The sequence below is a fragment of the Cryptomeria japonica genome, chromosome 8, assembly GCF_030272615.1.
Source record: "Cryptomeria japonica chromosome 8, Sugi_1.0, whole genome shotgun sequence".
Taxonomy (NCBI): domain Eukaryota; kingdom Viridiplantae; phylum Streptophyta; class Pinopsida; order Cupressales; family Cupressaceae; genus Cryptomeria; species Cryptomeria japonica.
This window is the reverse complement of record NC_081412.1, coordinates 354,195,281-354,218,770: the sequence shown is the minus strand read 5'-3', so window position 1 is coordinate 354,218,770 and position 23,490 is coordinate 354,195,281. Positions and strand designations below refer to the sequence as shown.

General features: G+C 39.9%; 1 protein-coding gene across 2 annotated transcripts in view; it reads left to right on the top strand.

The window, feature by feature from the left end:
- The window catches only part of LOC131045338 (uncharacterized), a 290,081-nt gene that overhangs the window by 72,703 nt on the left and 193,888 nt on the right, over positions 1-23,490 (top strand). For both annotated transcript variants that reach the window (XM_057978918.2, XM_057978917.2), the window contains exons 6-8: positions 8,523-8,611; positions 9,076-9,167; positions 9,269-9,418. In XM_057978918.2, coding sequence (XP_057834901.1) covers positions 8,523-8,611; positions 9,076-9,167; positions 9,269-9,418 — 331 coding nt within the window. The remainder of the gene's footprint in view (positions 1-8,522; positions 8,612-9,075; positions 9,168-9,268; positions 9,419-23,490) is intronic.

Genomic DNA, 23,490 nt, shown 5'->3' with positions numbered 1-23,490 from the left:
TATTTTCACTCGCAGTTCCTACTTCTGATTGACACTCAACTGGTGCTCAAATGAAATTTGATCAACATCCACACAGTGCCAATTGCCATTTGGCTGACACCCTACAATTGTTTGACCAATTTCGTCTCGGGACACTCTACCCTGCTCTATGCCAGACCAGCACTTGCTTGGCCATTGACTGACATTCCCTTGATGTTTGGTTGACACTTGCTTGGCAAGTTATTAATATTTTCTTGACACATCACTAGCACCCATTCAACATATAACTTGCACACTTCAGATGCCTGACAAACACATGTCAAGCACTTAATTGAAACAAGACATGAACCTTATACCTGATTGATGTTTCACTGGAACTTTTTTGGTTCTTATGTGGCACCATGTTAGTGTTTTAATTTGTACCTTTCAAGGCAACACAAAATGGAACAGTGTGAGCTAAAGCCTTTTTTTGAACTCTGAGGGGAAAATCCCTTTTAAGAAGTGTGAGGAGATGATAGTTTCATTTTACTGAAATTTATAAAACCTAGAACTACTGGTGATTCAAGTGTGCAATACAAACTTAAAATAAAAACTTCTTGTTCTGTTCAAAGGCTAGGGCACAAGGCAGTTCGGCACTTCTACACTAGACAGGAGATTTTATGTTTTCTATGAATTAAATATGAAGATTTGCATACAAAGCTATGAAATTTACATTAATAAAGATTACAATACAAAGTTTTCAATAATTTCTAGATTTTACTTATTTCACAAGACAATTGAACACGGAATTCAAAAGACTCCTTGAATAAAATCTTCATCAGTAAGTAGGCTGAAAAATTAATATTAGAAATCTAAGTGCAATTGGCACTTATTTATAAAAGTTTACAAAAGTTTATTTGACGAATAATAAAAAAGCTAACAAGAACATCTAAGATAAGAGTAGTTTGCTTGCACATGAAGCAAGGCCAAAATACAATTTTGTCCAATTAAATACAATATAAATTTAAAAATAAATTTCTAATAAAACAACTATATCCAAAATAATTCTCCAGATAATGTGCAAATCCTCACATCTCCTGAAACAAGAGATCTAAAAATAAGACTCCACAAATGGGAGAAATCTTTAAAAAGCATATTTGGCCAAAAATGATGGCAGCTAAAATAGCTACCTGAAAACCCCACTTGATAGCCTTGGTGTGGATATTCTAAAGAAACTCATCAACTCTAGATTGATCAGGCACTACCAATAAATTCATTTGCAAAATCTCCATTTGTAGAGCATATCTAGTCTTTGATATTAATGCCTTTAATTCTGCTGATTTTTCCTCTCTTTTCTGGATGTTGGCCAACTCATACATGTTACTCACATGATGGGCTTTCCATATTTGTCCTTTGCTAATTGTAGAAACTCACCTTGTACCTCATCCAAATCAACTCACACATTAAAGAACTTACAAGGGATAACAGTCACAAAACATGAAACCATAGAAACAAGACTCGGACTCGGCGCAAACTCGGCAAGGGTGATGAGACTGGGGAGCCAAGACTCGGCAAAAAAACTCAGCCAGGACTCGACAAAACTCGGCAAAGTGAAAAACCCAAGAAATTTAGAGATTTTTAAGGACTTAAAACTTGTTTCATGCACCCTTTATCAAATAAATGTAATATCCCCATTTTCGTGAGCATAAGAGTTTGAGGGGTTAGCCTATTATTTTGACCCTCGTAGGCTAGTATGGTGGATTAGAGGGTCCAGTTTGGGAGTTTTGGAGCTCTTCAGGTGGCCGTTGTAAGTGTTTATCTCACCAGATCTTTTATTTCTTCTGAGGCATTGATATTTAGAGGTTCCTGGTTCCGTTTTGAGGGAAGTAAGTCAGTGGATGTTAGAGAGGGACCCTTACTATTTTTAGTAAGGCATCCAGATTGACAGTGGGAGCAGTGGGCTAGCCAGTGATGAAGCCAAAATCATTAAATAATGGTCATTAATGGAGTTATGACATTTAATTATTTTAAGGGAATATTATATTGACTTCATGTGACTTTATAATTAAAGGGGATTTAATATCATAAAGTCAAATTATAAAATGAGAGCATTTAATGACTTTATTATAAAAGGACATTTAATGATCATAAAGTCAAATTATAAAGTGCATATGAGGAATAATATAAAGTACCAATTTCAAGGGAGATATAAGTGATTATTAATATATATACTTTATATTATTTTGTTTTGCACCAAATGAAGGGATTGTCCCTTTTGAAAAGTTATTATAAAGTTTTATTAAAACCCTAAAGTGGATTTCAAAAGGGAATTAAAGGCATTTAAGAGTTGAGAGGATATAAAAGGTTTCAAAAAGCAAATCAAACTCATTATTGATGATCATTTGTCTTTGCTTTTGGGGTGCTGTGCATTGAGACCTTGGGTTTCAGGCAATTTCAGCATTGGAGAACAAAACCTCTTCAGTGTTTATGCAATCTTGAGGCTGTGAAAGACCAGCTGAATCATTGCTTGACTGTGGGCTTCATACAGAGGTCCAGTTGGTGCTTCATTGGATAAGATTTATATTTCTTTCAGAATCTTCAAGGGGTTTTCAGAGAATATCTTTTGCAGATTTAAATTTATTAAAAGAAGACATTGTTGAAGATCTTCATTATTGCTGCTTTGACTTTATATCAGAAGTTCATGCTAGAACAGGGGCAGCTGCATGAAAGGCACGTTTTGGCTTCAAAGAGACTTTCTTTGCACAAGGATCTGCCACATCTTCATCAATCATAAGAAATTCTATACATTAGGTTCTTTCATGTTTTTCTAGTGTAGTTGGCATCATTTTTACAGTTGTATTAGTCGCTGTTCTTAAGCAGCTGTAGATGCACATGTATATCAGTTTGGTACTTGCATCAGATACATCATTGTAAGCCAAGAGTCTTGGCCTTTTGCTTGTCATTTCAGTTTGTAAGCAATCTCATTGCATTCTAATATCATTGTAGTCACAAGGAGTTTGAATGTCAAGAGTTGTCTCTCTCATATTTAGTTTGCATGCCAACTGTTTGTATTAATGTCTAGCTGCTGTAGGTGCATATTTACTTTGTGTGGGTCATCTATATGCATTCAAAAAGACAAAAAGAATTGCATTTTCATTATGGTTCTTTGCCTAGACATCTTAGTAACCATTTTGAAGCATTTAAATCACATTTGACATCATTTCATTTCAAGCAATCATTATCAGACTGAAACATAGAAACAACAAGTAAAGAGGTTGTATGCAAAAGTGTTTGATGATATTCCTTGAGCCTCTAATCAGCATTTTGAGGTTAGAATTGGCAAGGGATATTACAATTGTATCAGAGCGGTTTCTTGCCATCCTGCTGGGGTTGGAAATCATTGAGGTTGCACAGTTGATATTAGAGTAACCAGCAATTTTGTTTTTGTTTCAGTATGGGTAAAATGAAGTCTATACAGGAAGTCATGCCAAAGCTCATGTAGGCCTTTCAAAACTATGATAGGAATTTAACAAGGTTTTTACAACATCTGGAAATTTTGGATCCCTTGTTTGCAAAGAAAAAGAAAGCAAACACTAATACAAATAATCTTATTAGTACAAAGGAAATAATGGAAAAGAAGGTGAGTTTTGAAGAGAATGTTGACATTATTAGCGCTCAAGAAGTTGTTATTAGTCATGATAACAAGTCTGATATTTATGACAGCAGTCTTCCACTTGAGCGTAATAATGATTTGAAAGTCATGGCAAGTTCAAAAAGTGTTGTGGGAGTGACCTTGAGTTTTGACATTCATGATACCAGTGTCAAGAATGAAGATTGCATGGAAATATTGACCCATAACAGTTCTGATCTACATGACAGCTGTGACGAAATTTTGCATCAGTATGAGACAGCAGGGACTACACATGTGCAAGATGCTTCTATTAAGTTGTCACATGAAGGTACTCGAGATTTGGGTACTAATGGTGCAATGTGTGATGTGGATTCATGTCATAGTGAGTCTGATTTTTCAGATTAGACCTTAGAAAACAAGCTAGAAGGTCCATATGTTGACATGGAATCCTAGGATCGTGAGTTGGATGGACATGCAGTTATATTGGAAATGGAAGTGTGTAAAGGTACTGTCATATCAGCAGCTTCTACCTTGCCAGTTGAACCATCGGTTGAGGTGCTTAGCAGCAGTACCTTGGATGTTGACGTGTGCACTTATGATAGCACACAAGTTGCTGCGAATCATGAGGTGAGTGATGTGGATACAACGTCATATCATAGTGCAGATTTTGGGTCAGAACACTTGCATGGGAGTCGTTGGTTTCAGAGTCATCATTTGGTTGAGCAACTTAAGGTTAATGATAGCATGATTGCCATAGCCATAGAACACTTTGATGTTGCTCGTCAGATGTTGGCTACGTTTGGTTGGGGTACTCCTATGTCAGATGAGCACGGTGATAGTGGCCTTTCCCTTGTAGAGTTCCATTCACTAGGAGAAGCCATTGGGATAATGAAACATAATTACTTGCAGCTACTTGCTGATAGGGACTTTCTTCATTTGCTATGATGCACTGAAGGGGAAGGAAGAGGTTGTTGACGAGCTCACTCATGAGCTTGAGGTGACTATGGATTCATTAAAGAGTGCCCAGTTGGCCCTTTAGGAGTCACAGTCATGATTGGAGGAGCTTACGGTGGAATTGAGTTTGGCATAGTCTTCACTAGCTATAGATACAATACAGTTTCCTATAGTGGCAGTTGGTGATGATTTGATATCCACGGGTTGTAATGGGGATGTGGCTACATCCATCACGAAATCTGGCACAATAGTCTCAGATGGGATGAGTGCTTGGATTGAGAGCAGCAAAGAACCACATGTTGTGTCAGGTTCTCTTGAGGTCAATACTATGTCAGATGATGTAGGTCAGATTGCTGATAGCTCGTGTGGTAGTGGTGGACTCTCCCGAGAGTTGTGTGTTGGTACGCGACGCTACTCCATCATCTTCACATGAGATTCACAGGATGCCATCTGGTTGGGAGTATGGATCTCATGTTGATTTGTTTCCCTCTCCTGGAAGCAAATTTGTCACTTCATCTCATGCAACTGACGGTGATAGACAACTTGTTGTGTCGTAGAGTCAGAGTGATCAGCTGCAGGTTTCAAAGGATAAGGTTGATTTCGCCTTATTTCGTTTTTACCGCACCGATACATTTGCTGAGTACCTGCTTGAGAGTTCAGAGTTTCAAGAGGGACCGTTTGGGGTCACCAGGGATACTCTTATTCATGGTTCATGCGCTATTAGACATTTTGTGGGAGTCATTGTAGGTACTTTGACTACAATGTTTCCTCATAGAGATTTTGTGGTTGGGTTTGCAGAGTAAGTTGCCAGAGGCCCTACCCAATCAGTGATTCGGGATCAGAGATTGGAGTAGTCTCTTGATTCCAGTATTGCTAGTGATGAGCCATTGATCGAGGTTGGAGTCTTCTACCATAATTGCGTAGTGGGCAACGCTCATCATTTTTCTTTTGATTCACACATAGAGGACTTTATGATGCATCGGTGTGGATTGGTTTCGAGATTACACCATCCATTGTGGGATGGGTATTCACCATCTTTAGTAGATGGGATTGATAGCTGCAAGTTGGATTACTTGCGGAGTCGGCGCATCTATGGGAGTTCAATAGAGTATGGAGATAGTTGTGGTGATGCTGATACCTTCAGTTATTCCTATCTCCATAGAGCAGATGGATGTGAGTTTGGTTTGCATTGGGACCCGAGTAGCGACAGGTTTAGCACTACTGTTAGGATGAGTCCCATTCGTTGGCTTCACCACTTTTGGCATGGTGAAGTTGAGATTAGATTTGAGTAGCGGAGGTCTGGGAGTGTTTCTCATTGTAGACTTCCATATTGGCTATGGGATCCAAGGATTGTTCCAGTTGGTGGATTGCTTCTTCCTTCTATTGGGGTTGACTTAATTCCACTATACAATGGTATCATGTTGATGCTACATGGTTTGGATGGAGTACTCTACAAAGTGATTTGGGATCATGGCATTCAGTCGAGTTGAGTGTAGAGTTTAGGATTCTTTGGGTGCATTGGGATTCCAAATAGGGTTTACAGTTGAGCATTGCAGCATGTTCAGTGTGCTGAGAGTACATCGGTTCATCCTTGACCTTCTTGAACATGTTTTGGTTTTGATGCACTATTCTTGTGTGCAGGGGTTGGATAGTTGGCATGATGTTTGTCTTAGTTGTGTTTATGTTGGTGCTACAGGGGTTGGTTGGAGATGTGTGGGACATTTCACAATTCATCTTTTGGACCTCTGGTGGAGTGGAGTTGCTTCGTAGTAGAGATTGCTTGAGGACAAGCAATTTCAGGGAGGGCGGACTGCAATGTCCCCATTTTCATGAGCATCAGAGTTCGAGGGGATAGTCTATTATTTTGACCCTCGTAGGCTAGTATGGTGGATTAGAGGGTCTAGTTTGGGAGTTTTGGAGCTCTTCAGGTGGCCATTGTAAGTGTTTATCTCACCAGATCTTTCATTTGTTCTGAGGCATTGATATTTAGAGGTTCTTGGTTCCATTTTGAGGGACTTACTATTTATAGTAAGTCAGTGGATGTTAGAGAGGGACCCTTACTATGTTTAGTAAGGCATCCGGATTGACAGTGGGAGCAGTGGGCTAGCCAATGATGAAGTCAAAATCATTAAATAATGGTTATTAATGGAGTTATGACATTTAATTATTATTAAAGTGTTACTTTAATAGTAAAAGGGAATATTATATTGACTCCATGTGACTTTATAATTAAAGGGGATTTAATATCATAAAGTCAAAGTATAAAGTGCATATGAGGAATAATATAAAGTACCAATTTCAAGGGAGATATAAGTGATTATTAATATATATACTTTATATTATTTTGTTTTGCACCAAACGAAGGGATCGACCCTTTTGAAAAGTTATTATAAAGTTTTATTAAAACCCTTAAGTGGATTTCAAAAGGGAATTAAAGGCATTTAAGAGTTGAGAGGATATAAAAGGTTTCAAAAAGCAAATCAAACTCATTATTGATGATCATTTGTCCTTGCTTTTGGGGTGTTGTGCATTGAGACCTAAGGTTTCAGGCAATTTCAGCATTGGAGAACAAAACCTCTTCAGTGTTTATGCAATCTTGAGGCTGTGAAAGACCAGCTGAATCATTGCTTGATTGTGGGCTTCATATAGAGGTCCAATTGGTGCTTCATTGGATAAGATTTACATTTCTTTCAGAATCTTCAAGGGGTTTTCAGAGAATATCTTTTGCAGATTTAAATACATTGAAAGAAGACATTGTTGAAGATCTTCATTATTGCTGCTACGACTTTATATCGGAAGGTCATGCTAGAACAGGGGCCGCTGCATGAAAGGCACAATTTGGCTTCAAAGAGACTCCATTCCTTGCACAAGGATCTGCCACATCTTCATCAATCATAAAAACTTCTTTACATCAGGTTCTTTCATGTTTTTCTAGTGTAGTTGGCATCATTGTTAGAGTTGTATTAGTCGCTGTTCTTAAGCAGCTGTAGATGCACATTTATATCAGTTTGGTACTTGCATTGTAAGCCAAGAGTCTTGGCCTTTTGCTTGTCATTTCAGTTTGTAAGCAATCTCATTGCATTCTAATATCATTGTAGTCACAAGGAGTTTGAATGTCAAGAGTTGTCTCTCTCATATTTAGTTTGCATGCCAACTGTTTGTATTAATGTCTAGCTGCTGTAGGTGCATATTTACTTTGTGTGGGTCATCTATATGTATTCAAAAAGACAAAAAGAATTGCATTTGCATTATGGTTCTTTGCCTAGACATCTTAGTAACCATTTGAAAGCATTTAAATCACATTTGATATCATTTCAAGCAATCATTATCAGACTGAAACATAGAAACAGCAAGTAAAAAGGTTGTATGCAAATTGTTTGACTATATTCCTGTAGCCTCTAGTCAGCATTTTGAGGTCAGAATTGGCAAGGGATATTACAGATGCATCATGCAATAGATTATTCTAACTACACTCCTTCGTAAGATTTTTGGAAAATTTTAATAAATCCCAATTGATAAATCTATGTTTGAAACAATATTTTAGTGATTTGTCTGTTAGCTATTGCTTGTTTGTCATATGTGTTATCTTTGTTTCAGCCTGTCAGGAATTAATGTCATATAAGAGAATTATAAGAATCATTGAAATACGCAGATAATCGATTTACAAAAGGCAGCAGTCAGAGAAATGGAATTATTCTTAATCTTTAATACAGATCCATATGAAGAGATTTCTTTCCTAGGGAAATTTCAATTAAATTGTTTTCTTTTGTTGCTATCATCATAAGTAGTCAATGGACATAATTCTTTTGCACTGCTGGTAGAAAAATACATTATTTCGAAACTAAGATCCTGACATTTTTTTGAACTGTTAATGTCCGACCTTTTCCTGCTGTAATTGGCTGGATTTTAGTATTCATATTAGTCTGATAAGTTCAGTGTAGTAGTTGTGTGACTAACTTCATATTTTGTTGTTGAGCAGGTTAGAAAAACAATTTTTAGCTCTTCTACCTGGATTAATGGCTCCAGGATCTTTTCTACCTTTGTTTCCTGCCCTTACTGATTTACCAAGTGAGTTTTACTTCTAGCCTGCATAACCAGTAAATTTATCTATGTCATCATAAAGTAGCAAAACACACACATTCAGCTTCAAAGAAGAATGATCCCAATTCCACCTAATTTTGTGTAGAAATTCTGTATTGAATTGATGCGGATGTACAACTGAACAAAAAGTACCTTTTGAATCTATAGCATGTTAAAATAGAAATCCCAGTCCATTCTTTATGAACTTTGTGGACATGTACTTAGTGATATTATTCCTTTTTGTTACTCTTGAACGTGGTCCTGTTTGCATCATCCATGATATATGCTATTTGTTGTAGACCCGGCTTCAAGTTTTGGTGGTATGATAGGGTTATAGAGATTTTCTTTTTATTCTATTGAGATGTCTTGGAAGAAAATAGGAAGGAAGTAATCTTTGTTTCTACTGTAATTCTAAATCTTGAATAAAATTTTTGCCTCCCAAATATGAGCAGCTCTAGTAGTAGCCCTGGAAAACTCAGAAGGGAGCTCGGGATCGTTTGTTGGAAATAATACAGATTTTATTCAAAAAAGTCAAACACCTGAGGCAGGTTTAAGGTTTCACAGAATATTCTAAACTTATTGAAGGATGATTGCTATATTTACCCTAAGAGAATTGAAATTCGATGTTTTTAATTTCTTATACAGCAGAATCTGTTACAACTCATGGATGAAGCTTATACTGGCTCCACAATAGAGGACCGTGGTGGGGATTCTGGTGATGAGAATGTTGGATGTAGGGATGATGCAGATGCTTTATTCCTTGATCTTCTTAAGGATGAAAATGATGGTTTAGCGGTAAGGAGTTCTTGTATTCCTTTTGCACAAAGTCTGTAGTCGCTGTTTTGTATATTGCTATGTAGGTGTCAGTAAAATTAGTGAGACTAAAATTTGTTGTCATCTTCTTTTGAAATGTATGAAAAGCATTAATGTCTCTTGTGGAAGTAATTAACAGAATGCAAAGAATACAGTATTGTCTTTACAGTTTTCTATATACTGCATATTAAGTATTTTTTACATTAATGTGCTTGTAATATAAAGCCATTCATTGTGCAGTTTGAGAGAACTTAAGTTTGTATTGGTAGGCATCTTCAACAGCAATCTGTGTCCTTGAAGTTTGAGCCACCCAGTAATAGCAATTTGATCTTTATGATCATTTTTTTAGAAGTTTGTTCAATTTATGCACTCAAACATGGATACATGTAGCACAATAGAGAGAGTGGGTTCAGTTGTACTTAGTATAGAGTCTCATGTTATTGGCAAAATCTTACAATGTGGATGTTTTCTAATGATTTTGCCAAGGTATGTTCAAAATGATTGATATCATTGTCTAAATTTATATTCATGTATGATGCCTTAGTTGATTTAAATGATCAAAGTACTAGTTATCACTTATCACTTTGAAGATTTTTAGACACATACAAATTGTTATAAGATGCATGTTTCTGACAAAAAAAAGCAAAAAGAATGGATCATAGTCTGTAGACTATTTTATTTTTGTAGCTTTTCTCACATATTAGGTCTTGATACTAATGAAAATGTTCACTTGTGAGTTTCAATATAATCGATGCATTGAAATTCCTTTTTTAACAAGTGTTTTGAGAAAGATTGTCCAAGTACTCGTTAGTTGGAAACTTCAAATGGCCATTATCCATGAACTAGTGACACTTATAATGTAATGAATTTATCCTCGTAGGTTTCTAGATAAACTTCATGATTTTTCCTTCATACTTTCCTATGTTACACTAAGTTCCAAGTGGGGATGGCAGGAAGTGGGGAAGTGGGGAGTGCATTTTTGAGATGGGAGGCCTTTTTTAAGGGGATGCCCGGATGACAATAAAAAAAAAAGGGTAAACTTGACAAATATAGGAAATAATGCTTCTGAGGCTGGAAGAGAGCTCTATGACTGGCCCAGAAGACCAAAAGTCATCCTCCATTGCTAGTAGCCCTGTTCTTTCCTTTTGGCTCTTGATCTTGCTTGGTTCTCTTGCTTGCTTTGATCTCAATTCTTTGTCCTAGCTTGAAAATGAAACCAAAGATACTGAGAGGGGGCTGGGGGCGGGGGTGAATCAGTATCTTAAGTACTTTGAATCGAAAACAAGGCAAATGAAAGATAAACACAATGAAAGATAAAGATATTTTATCTCGTGGAAAACCCTTTCGGGTGAAAAAACACGGTACAAAAAGCTTCGATTAAGAAGAATGGGCACCAACCCATGATTACAAAGAGCACCAACTCGATAAAGAGCACCTACTCAAAACATCAGAGGCTCCAACCTCTACTTGAGCTCCAACTCAATTCCACCAATTAACTAGGCTGAGAGCAAAATAACAAAATATGACCTCAGTCTTTTACAGCATAAGATGAGCATAGAATTTCAAATCAATATGCACAAGCCCATCAATATTCAGTAAAATTTTACATTAAGATCTGTATAAAGCTGCAGCATTTAAAAAAAAAAAATCGATCTGTCATATCCAGCCGTTTAGCCAAATAATCACACATTGAATTTCGAGCAAGCTCTCTGGTCTGCAAATACACCTCACACAATGATCCTCAACGTCTCTGATATTTCAAAACCAGCTCTTTTACTTCAGAATGGGATACCTTCTTGAACTCACTGTTCTATTCACGTCCGCATTTTCTATACTGTAAAAAGCCCTCATAAATAAAAACCGGCACACACATATATATAAAAATGCCAATATCCTTTTCAAAACCATGCCAAAACGTCACTGCCCTGTCTTAAAAGAAAACATATTTGAAAGGAGCCCGCACATATCATTTACATTTCCAGTCAAAGAAGACAAAAATAATAATCTATTTCTATCAACCGCCTTCTCCAGACTCAATAGATAATCAAAATAAAAACCATTCCACTAAAAAATCCTTGCAAGAAAACTTCAGATCGAAAATTACTGAGCTCCGATTACAATTGAAAATACTCCAGAACATTTGACGGCAACAGAACAACACCCAGAATAAACACGTATAAGCTCAAAACACCTGTTGATATATTTTTTAAAAATCACAACTTCTCCCAAAAACGCGTACATGATATTCGCTGAGTTTTTAAGAATATTATGTTTTGTAAAAAAAACTGCAAGCAAGCTCCACCATAAAAATGCCTCCTATCACAGAATAACAACAGCTGTAATTTTGCAGTATTAAGTTACATGGAATACGAAGGGGCAAGGTCGATATCAACTTTCAGTTCTGACAACCGCCAAAACCAACACCTGAAGAATCCAAAAGAAAACGCTTCTCATTTGAAACGACACACATACAATTATTGCCACTGGCCACTTGCCACACGACTCTACACAAAGCAAATTCCAAAAATCTCTGGCAAAATAAATGGATTCTGCCATACAGTTGGCACAAACTGAAGAGGAGAGAAGCAGTGATCAGATTGAGTATGACTGACGACCAAGAAATACGCATGCCACAAACCGAACTAAAATATTGACATCAATGACAAAACTCAACATAACTTGGGTGTTTGGTTTATTTTGTTTGTGTTTGTTGTCTTTTTTTGTTTGCGTCCTTTTCACAAATTTGAATTGATATTATTTTATCTCCTCGCCAGTGTTGGGTTCCACTTATTGAGTTAATGTAGGGTGGGGTGGATGAGGTGGCCAAGTAGTTGGAGGATGCCTCAAAGGATGGGGTATTTATGGAGACTAAGGGTGGTCATTTGCAAAGGCTTTCTTTTCATGATGTATTAACAGATGAGCCCATCATGATTTTGGAGGAAGCCAGGTTCAATGTGGTTATGTATGGAGTCAAAGGTATCATTGGAGGTCAACATCAAGGAGGAGAATAAGGCAAGTCTCCTCCCTCAGCCTTGAAAACCTTGTTTGTTGAGCCTAATCGAGATATGGTTGATGTTGTTGTTAGAGAGGAATCTAGGCTCAAGAATATTGTTGTTTTTTGGTTTCTCTTGACAGGGATAAACTCCCTTTTGACAAGTTTTGGGATCAATGGATCCAAAATGTCTCAAGAAAGAAACTTGATATCCATATTTCATTTTGTAGGATGATACAAAAAGTGTTATTTTTTGTTTTCTTTAATAATTATGTCATGCAAGAAATAGCTCTTAATAAGCAGTTCTGGAATGTGGGTGACTATATTTAGGATTGTGCCTCAGTCTCCTCAGATTTTAGGTAAAGAAGTTATGGAACATATGGTCCTTGGATGGGTCATCTTGAAAAACTTGCCACCCCAACTATGGGCTTTTGTTTCACATATTCTGTCTTCACTAGGGAGAGTCCTCCAATTGGAGGAATCCAGAGTCACCCTCCCCCCATATGAATGCTAGAGTTTTGTAATCACTCTCTCTTGGAATGGAAATCTCTGAGCGAATTGGTATTAATTTTGGATGCAAAACTTTTCTTTGTAAAATTGAGGGTTTGGGTGGGCCAAATGCTTGTTTTCTTTGTAAAGCTGAAGGCCATCACAAGGCTCTCCTAAAATGAAGAGTGAATTCTTCAATAGTTCTAACCCAAGGTTCCATGTAAAATCTAAGGGGTCAAACCCTGAGCCTTGAAACTAAGAACCCTCCACTCTTGACAAGGATTCCCCTATTTTTGGGACTTCCCCTCCTTGCACCCTTGATAAGGATTCTTCAATGGCTCTTGGAACTAACCAAACCAATGGTATCCTTGATTCTGATAAGGCTATTCCACTTGCTAATGCGGATACGAACTTTGGACATAAGAAAAATGCCCAAGAACGCGTGCTTGATCAAATTAAGAATTTATTTTTTGAAGCCAAACATAAAACAGTGCAAGACCTTATCGAAAAAGGTTCATCATTTTCCACTTTGATAGAGTCACAAGGGGATATAGGTTGTTTACGAGGAATGGGTATTGCTTAGGAAGTAATTGGTAAGTCTCTTTCTGACCTTCCAGTATTTACAAGTGATGAACAACTTAAGAGCCTTAAAAATTGTTTCTCTAAACTGATGATAAAAAGAAAAGAAAAAAAGTGAGTAGGGAAGATCGTGAAACTAAATTAAAGAAGAAAGGTAAGGGAGAGAATATCCCCAGTTGATTTGATAGATTGTATATGAATTCTAAGGGGTCAAATTCTCACCCATCTAATGAAGAGGTTTAAATGTACCAGTTGGAATGTCAGTGGAATGGAATCCCTTGACAAGAAGTATATCATCAAAACTCCGAACCAATTTAAAACTATTGACTTGATACTTCTAGAAGAGGTAAAAACTGTAGGGTTCATGCTTGTAACTAGCTTGAAGCTTGTGTAGAAAGATGCTATGCGGTTCCATAGCAGTCAAGACAAAGGAAAGTGTAGAAAAATTATTCTTATTATCTTTAAATGGTCAAGCCCTAAATAGGACTCTAGTTGTTCTCCAGTCTCTCTGTTATAGAGCTGTTTGGGTTACATTGGATGTGAATGGCTTGATTTTCGGAATATGCTCAATATATGCTCCTAATGGCTACAAAGAAAGGATTAACTTGTGGAAATGGCTCTGTAATCTCCCTAACATTCCATAAATTTTGGGAGGAGACTTCAATATGGTGGAAAGCTAAGTTGCTGAATCTTGGGATTTTTTCGGGTGATACTGAAACGAATCTCCTGTGGGTACGTCCAGGGTTTGTGTTTTTAGATGCCGAAATGTTTAGTGATTCTAGTTTGATCTTTTTGATATTCTTAAGACCTATAGTGCTGATTAGTAAACTTAGAACTTATCTATCATGAGATTCTAGTTTGATCTTTTTGATATTGAAAGCTGAATTTAAATCAGTATGTTATGTTTCCAAATTTGAAATTTGTAATGGTTTTGTTTAGCATATGTATTGGTATATGACAAATTAAATTCTATTTTTTAGCTATACATACATACATACATACATACATACATATATATATATATATATATATATATACACACACATGTATGCATATATGTGTGCGTGTGTGTGTGTATATATACATATATATATATACATATACATATACATATACATATACATATACATTATGTATATGTATAATGTATATGTATATGTATATATAAATATATAATATTTTTGTATGAACGTACCGAAAATGTACCCAAAAAAATTCTGCCGTACCAGCGTTTCGTACCCACGTACCCATCCCTGTTCCCGTACCCGATTCGGCAACTTAGGTGGAAAGTAATGAATACAAAATAGGTGGATGGAGATGGGTTGGAAAGGTAATGACGAATATTTGTGGTATAAGATAAAAAATAGTCCTAAACTCTTGGGCCCTCTTGAAGGTTTGAGAAAAAACAGTTAAAGTATTTGGTTTACCTAATGTAATTTTCAAAAACGGCCTAAAAGAATTTATTGCAGACTAGACAGATTTTATGCTAACAATGAAGCTTTCAGTTTTGATCAAACTGACCAAGGAAATAGTGTCAAAGTTCACTCTTGTTCCCTTTCTGATCACCACCCCATAGAAGCAAATATCTTCTTTAACACTCTAAATAATGCTATTTCCATTAGAAGAATGGGCAATTTTAAGTTAAACACTGATTTGCTAAATATTGAAGATTGCAATATTGCTATTTTTACCTTGAAGGAGTTCAATAAACTCTGCTAAAAGATCTGTCTGTCATTGAGAGATGGAATATTAATGTTAATAGTTGGAAATCTATCTTTCAAGTGGTGGTGAAAAATAGAGCTCTTGACAGTAGGATAGTTGAGCATAAGCTTCAGGAGGTTCTTTGCTTCTTGGAGACTAAATATACAATTTGACCTAGCCAATCAGATGCTTAATGAAGAATTAATCACAGTTAAGCATAGCTTGAGGAAATTGCAAATCAATAGGGTCCAAGGGCTAAGGATTAGAGCCAAAATGAATTGGCTAAGGAATATTCACAAGGGCTCTAAATTCTTCTTTAAGCTGATTAAAAACAAAAACAATAAGAAAGAAATTAGTGATGTTTGGGCAAACAATGTGTAAGTTAATTAGCCTGATCAGATCAACAATGCTTTTGTGGCATTTTATAAGACTCTCTTCACTATTGAGGATAACTTTGTTGATTGTAAGAAAACACGAGTTTTGCAAGTGTATCATTCCAAGGAAAATTAATTTGAGAAACAGAGTAGAACTTGATAAGGGCATCTCCAAGGAGGAAATTATTAAGACAATTAACATCCTCAAAAATGAGAAGTCCTCAGGTCTTAATGGTCTGCCTTCATAATTCCATAAGAACATTGATTGGATTAATGGTGAACTTCTGCAGGTATATAATGAAGCCATCCATAAAGGAACTTTGAGAAGTGCTATTAACAAAGGCATCATTAGACTAATTTTCAAAGCTGGAGATTAAATTCATATTAGAAATTGGAGGTCTATCACGTCCTTAATGTTTCATATAAGATCCTAGCCAAAGTGTTAGCATTGAGTCTTGTTGATATGTGCCCTTCCTTTTTCAGTAGTACTTGAACTGGTTTCATTAAAGGAAGATATATTTTGGAGAATCTCATTACTAGTTGGGAGGCCATGGAATGGGCCAGATCTTCTAATCAGAAAGTGGGTATGTTTTTTCTTGACTTTGAGAAGGCTTATGATAGAGTGGAGTGGCTTCTCATTCTCATGGTGTTAGAAGCTTTTGGTTTCCCTTAAGGTTTCTTTAAAATTATCAAGACTTTTCCACGATTTTGTGGCTCAAATTTATATTAATGAACCCCTCTTAGACCCTTTCAACTTGAAAGGTCCATAAGGTAAGGTTGCCCTTTGGCTCTTGCCCTCTTTGTGATAGCCTCCAATGCAATATAGATAGATGGAAAACTCTGCAAAAACTCGCCGATGTTTTGTAAAAAACTCGTCGATTTTGTAGCGATTTTTTCACAAAAAATAGGCGAGTTTGTGGCAAAAACTTGGCTGCATAAAAGAAAGGTCCAAACGTGTCAAAAAATCATCTAAATTGTTTTTGGGCCCATGGTGAACAATACATTACCTTGCACTTCATCTATTGTTGGATTTTTCTCACATCTAACACCTTGTGCAACTTGCCATCACTGCCCCTCAAACCCATTGGGATCTCCACTCCCAAATCCCCACTAGTTTTTGTGATCTCGTCATATAAGAAATTTGATTATAATGAGGGGTCCAGGAGTGGAGACTAGAATCGAGAACTTAAACAACTAATTTTACCACTATCTAAAAATATCATTGATCAATGATGAAATATCATACTATTAGAATCAAAGATTCAAATGTAATTATTAGAAATTTAGAACCTCTCCCAAAGTTTCTAGTAGACTAGGGAAGAGGAAGATGTAAAATGTTGTAATATGCAATTTTTGAATTATGCTAAATCATGATGATGTTTAAAGGCAATCATCATAAATTCATGATAGTTGTTAGCTAACTATTATATCAGGATTCCACATGATGTAATTTTGTACTCAATTTGCATTCAAATCAATCAAATTTAATAGAAAACACATTTGTATTCATTGAATGCATCTTGTCATTGAATTTTGCAAACAAAAATATGTTTCTAATGAAATTTAAGCAAATTTTTAAGTTGAGTTTTTGCCGAGTTGTAATTTTTGGGCTTGTTGAGTTTTTGCCGAGTCTGAGTTTTCTAACTATGCAATATACTACTTGCTAAGAGATGTTAGTATGGGTCCAAAAGTCAAAGGTCTGGTTGTTTCTAACAAAGATGAGCTCCTGAACATTCATTTTGTTCATGAAATACCCTATTTGCTGATAATGAAGAAAACAATCTATATTCCTTAATGGATAAGTGGACATGTTTTGTAAATCCTCTAGGGCCACTATAGTGCCCAGTTGGGATAAACCTCCCTGTTTGCTCTCTCGGGTAAACGGTTAAATGCAGAAAGTAAATGCACAGAACATAATGGAAATATATTAAATAACCAGCCTCTATATTAAGAGGGCAAACGGTTAAATGCAGAAAGTAAATGCACAAAACATAATGGAAATATATTAAATAACCAGCCTCTATATTAATTCCATAGTCCATGTACAATAAGTGCTTATAACATTACATCTGACACGACTAACATGATCCTACTTCGAAGAAAAGGTACACCATATATAATACCCGAAGGGGTGCGACACAACCGTCGCGACTCAAACTACCTACCCGTCGGCTAACTAACTGACCACCGTAACTCATTATTACCGACGACAACATAAACATAATATAACAACATAACATAATGATTATTCCCGGCAACATCATCCCCCCCAAGAAAAGAAGTCGACTCCGACGACTTAATACAAAATAGAGATGAACGGCAGGAACTGCTGACGCCAGTCGGGCCCGGATCTTATACACTTGCTGGGTCCTCGCCTGAAAACCCTTTTCTGCTACCATCCGATGCTCAAGTGCGGATTTCACCAATATTGCTTCCTTTGCCATCACAGTCCTCCTATGCTTAACCCAAACTTGTCTGCAAAACACGTTTTTCAGTCTCAGCTTCCACCAACTGCTGCTCAATTGATACTATCTCCCTAGCCAATTTGTCCTCGATAGCCACCCGCGCTTCTCTCCCGGCATCCAACTACTGGGTACGCTGAACTAAGTCTCACGCGACTATTGCCTCCAACCTGGTGGTCAGCTCCTCCCGAGCCCTCTGTGCATCCACCAAGGCAACCTCATGTCCAGCCGAGACATACTCCGAGTTCCTCAAAGCGTACCAGTCATGCCTGGAGGTGGCCACAATCCGCTGGCACAATTGCTAGGAGACACCTCAAATCCTCCATCACACTCCCCAAAGGCCAAAAACTGAACTGAATAACTCCCTAGTGTCATACAACTGCGCGGACCTGCAATGCCTTCCCTCAAACTCTGTTTGTTCCCAACCTCCAAATCCGTCTCCCTCTATGGCTTATGGCTTCCCCGCCAATGCTTAGTTGTAGGCTTCTTTCTCACAGTACGGACAACCACAACACTTCCCATGGTATTTTGTAGCTCAAAAATAAACTGGGGGTCTGGGGGCAACGCCCCCAGCGGGGTCGAGGGGCAGCGCCCCTCGCGGGGTTTGGGGCAGCGCCCCAGCGGGGTTGAGGGGCAGCGCCCCTCGCAGGGTCCTAGGGCAGCGCCCCAGGTGCGCTGCCCCCGTCGCCAACACCAATTTACAACCCTCAGAACCATACGAAAGTCCATGGTGCACAGCATTTCTGTGATATTTTAAGATGCTAAAAACCCTTCTTTTCCACTCTGAATTTCTAGTGTTCTGGCTTCAAACTCTAGCGAATCATTTTAAATCTGGTCGTCGTCGTTTTTTTTTTTTTGGCACTGTAATGTCCCCGATGGCACCCCGGCCATACAACCTCCCTGTACGGTCAACAACAGCATTGGCACCTCCGATCATGCGGCCACCTTTCCGTGTCGTCAACACCCCTCCACCGTACGACGGACCACTGACGACGGAGCGGCTGCGTGGTTGTACGTCTTAATCTTTGCGTGCGTTTTCGGCGCTGCGCGAGGCTGTGCGGGCTTTGTAGTTGCAGGTGCCACCGCACGACGGTGGTTACCACCGCCGGTGTCCACCGTATGGTGTTACCATCACCGGTGGCCCACCGCACGGTGGTCACTGTCGGTGTTACCACCGCATGGTGGTCGCCGTCGGTGTTACCACCGCCGGTGGCCCACTGCACGGTGGTCACCACCGGTGTTACCACCGCACGGTGGTCGCCGTCGGTGTTACCACCGCCGGTGGCCCACCGCACGGTGGTCACCGTCGGTGTTACCACCGCACGGTGGTCCATTCCTTTTTTTATTTTTTTTAATTTTTTTTTTTAATATATATAATTTTTTTGACCGTACGGTCGCCTGTCATACGACCGTACTTTTTTTTTTTTTTTTTCTCATCTCCTAATTTAGTTGTCTTAGAGAGTCGTCTGCTCGGGTCCCCTGTCTCTGGGATTGCCCTTCATCCTTCTCGGTTTTCCTCGCTCGAGAGTCGCCTGCTGTGGTCCTGTGCCTCTTGAGTCGCCTGCCTGGCCTCTCGAGTCCCCTTCCATCCTCTCGAGTCCCCCTCCGGGCTCTCGGGTGTCTGTCCGGCCTCTCGGGTCCCCTGCGCGCTTCGCGTGGTAGGGTTTCAATTTGTACCCGTTGGTGGCCAATCTATTTTCAATGGCCATCGGAAGACCTGGAACCACAAATTCTACAGGGACCACGACCTCCTTCCCGTACATAAGAAGAAGAATAATAAAGATTTTGAAGACTGCAGTCTTCCACACAGGGTTCCAATCGTTGCCAACACTCTTCGGATTATCTACGTCGTCAGGGTTTGGGGCGTCTCCCTTCCAATATTCTTTGTATTCCGGCAGGTACACCTCTGTTGGTTGCTCTGGTTCCTCTACTTCGAGTCTGTAGCTTTGGAACATTTCATAATCCTCCATTTGCCAGTGGAAGAGCCCGTTAAGTGAGCATACCTCATCTTCAGAACATCCCTCCAATTCAAGCACCCCTTCACTGTTCGGCTCCATCGCGTTCTTGCCCTTGCTTTCATCGGGACCCCCTTCCCCTTTATTAAAGTCCTCTGAGTCTGAGTCGGAAGAGGCGAGCTCTTCGCCAACATCTTGGGTGTGTAGGTCAATGGTATATTTCCGCCCTCCCTTCTCCATGGAAAGTGTATTTTTCTTCCAGTTGTGGTTTACCCTCGTGTTGATCAACCATGCTCTCCCCAGGATGGCATCATAGCCTTTCTTCTTCGAGGGAATAACCACGAAATCTAACAAGAATGGTTGCGTACCAATTGTCACTTGTTGAGCCATCAACAGGCCGAGTGGCTTAATGCCGTGTTGGTCCGCTCCCACCAGGTTGAATGTGGGTGGCCACAGGGTGGGCTTTCCCAGCCGCTTCCATGTTTCTTCTGGTAGTACATTCACCCCAGATCCCCCGTCCACAATGGTGTCCTTAAGAATGGTCCCACGGATACCCATTTCTACCACAGCTGGGTGTCTACCACTGCTCACCGCTAGTAACATCGGGTCAGTCGAAGGGTTGACGGAAACCTCCACCTGTGGTGTACTCTTCGAAGCGGTGGTAGGAACCCCTACCTGTGGTGCACTCGACAATGCGGTGGCGGGAACCCCTACCTGTGGTGCACTCGACGATGCGGTGGCGGGAACCCCTACCTGTGGTGTACTCGATAATGCGGTGCTTTGCACATTGGTGAGGATGGCAGTCCTTAATTGTGGCATAGAGTCTAGAAGGTCTTTTACCTTTATCGGCACCTCCATCTGCAAGATTGGCCCAATGATGTTATTTTCCGCTTCCGTACAGAATGATGTACTCGCCACCTCGTTGTCCCGTCGTTCGGTCGTCGTCTCACGTTCAATATTGGCCTTTGCCTCCCGTAATCTCTCCTTCTCCGTACAGGGGTCGGGATAAGTGGCTTTTTTCGTCTGGGCGTGGGTGATCGCCAGTACTTCTTTCTCACCAGTCTTCTCAGCCTTCTCAATGTTGAGGAGATTAACCCCTGCCTGCGGGCAATTTGCGTCCTCATGGTCACTTGGCCCACACCAACGACAGAGGTGCTGAGGGGTGGCTTCCTTCGTGCAATCACGGGCAAAGTTCCCTTCATTGATTACAGGCCCTACATTGGATAATTGGCCGGCCCTTGGCGTGATACTGGATACGGCTTCCGTTATTGTTATTGTTTCTATTCCTTCCGCCGCCACGTTTGTTGTTCCGGTATCCTCCAGATGATGCCTTTGTGTGCCCTTCCTCTTTGCACTCAGTGCACCATATGTCCCCTTCGTTCCGACTAGTGCTTCTCATTATTTTGAATTCTTTTATCATTCGCTCCATGTCTTTCTGGAGCGCTTGCACCCGTTTGCTAGCCTCGTCATCGCTGCTGCTTTCCTGTGAAGAGTCATCATCCTCGGATGAGGATTTATTACTTTTCTTCTTCTTTGATGTTTTGTGTTCGCTCTCCAGGTCCATCGCCCTATTATAAGCGTCGTCATATGACGTCGGGGGTACAATTTTCATCTTCCTCCGTAGGGAGGATTTCAACCCTTCAACGAACCATCGTTTCTTCAATCCATCTGCGGGTTGGCTTTCCATTTTACCCAAGAGTTCTTTCAGCCTCTGACTGTATGCCCGTACTGTCTCCCTGGTACCTTGTTTGGTACTGTATATCTCCGTTACAATTTCATTGTCATCACGGAGCAACCGAAACTCCCCCGTGAATTCCTTCTGTAGATTGGCCCACGTGGCCACTTTTTGCTTGTCCACATCAGAGTACCAATCTATGGCAACTCCTCGTAACGTGGTTGGGAACTGCTGTACTCAGTCATCCTGGTCTGTTACTCCGTTGGCGGACCAAATGGTTTCACATGTACGGCAGTGCCGTAAGGGGTCTTCCTTGCCCTCCCCTGTGAACTTTGGCAATTTTTGTTTACTCGCCATCCCATCGCTGGGTCTCGCTCCTCTAATTCCTTGTGTGCTTGTACCTGGCGATCCTCCGCCTCTTGCAACTGAACCTCCACTAGTGGATCCTCCGAAAAAAGTTGTTGACACCGAACCAAACAAATTGCCTCCCGTACGGTACCCTTGTGCTCCCTCGGCACCTTCGGTCGTACCGTCACCTTCCGTTGTCTCCCTTCGATTGTCCTCTGAAATGGACAAATTCTTTAGCAAGTCTCTGGTAGCATCGATCAAGTTTAGACTTCGCCTTGTTTGTTCCACCAACTCTTCGCGGCTTCTTACCCTATGGTGGTATTCTGGCGAACTGTAGAGTTCTCCTTCGGCACCCTCCGTGACTCCTTCTGGCAGCCCTACAACAGTGTAGACAGTGTAGTTCTCTCTGTCTATCTCTGCCTCCGCAACCTCCGTGACACCTGCTGGGTTCCCTTCGGACAACCCCTCGGCCGGTCGTCCCTCGACAAGCTGCCTTAGCCTACGCCTTCGTTCTATCTGCTGTCTGAGATTCAACGTGGTTTGTGCCACTTCCCATTCGTCACTCTGTATCTTTTTATTTTTGTCCTTATTTAGTCTATTGGGCATAAGTCACTTCCATACACAGCAAACACACGCCATGTACACAAAAAAACTTTTATTATTTTTATTTTTATTTTGCCTTTCGGCCACAATTTATATCAACAGTGTGTCGGGATTATTACAAGGTTCAATTTCCTCCTGGCCTGGTGCCATCTCGTTCCGTTTCCCGTCGGCTGTTCTCTTCGTAGCGTTGCAGGATTTGTTGTCGTCGCTCTTCCTGGGCAATCTCCTCCAGGCGGGCCTGTTGTGCCAGCGATGCCTGTGCAAGCAACCGGGGGAGGTGGTTCATCAACCGGTTTACTGCCGGGCTAACCTCCAGCGCTATCCACACGGCACTTGGTGGGATTTTTGCCTCCGCTGCCTCTCGTCGGACGTAGGTCTGAATGGCTACCTGGAGCAAAATTGAAAATTCTCGCGTTTCCGTGTCTTCTCTTGTGTAAAGTTCTGTTCGGGCGTCATCGGCCTCTGGGTTTATTTCACCAACGGGTAGGCCCATTGTGTCTGTGCGCCATCCGTGTCTTCAATTCCCGAGTACGTCTAGGCAGTGGCGCCAAATGTTTGCCCTCTCGGGTAAACGGTTAAATGCAGAAAGTAAATGCACAGAACATAATGGAAATATATTAAATAACCAGCCTCTATATTAATTCCACAGTCCATGTACAATAAGTGCTTATAACATTACATTTGACACGACTAACATGATCCTACTTCGAAGAAAAGGTACACCATATATAATACCCAAAGGGGTGCGACACAACCGTCGCGACTGCAACTACATACCCGTCGGGTAACTAACTGACCACCGTAACTCATTATTACCGACGACAACATAAACATAATATAACAACATAACGTAATGATTATTCCCAACAACACTCC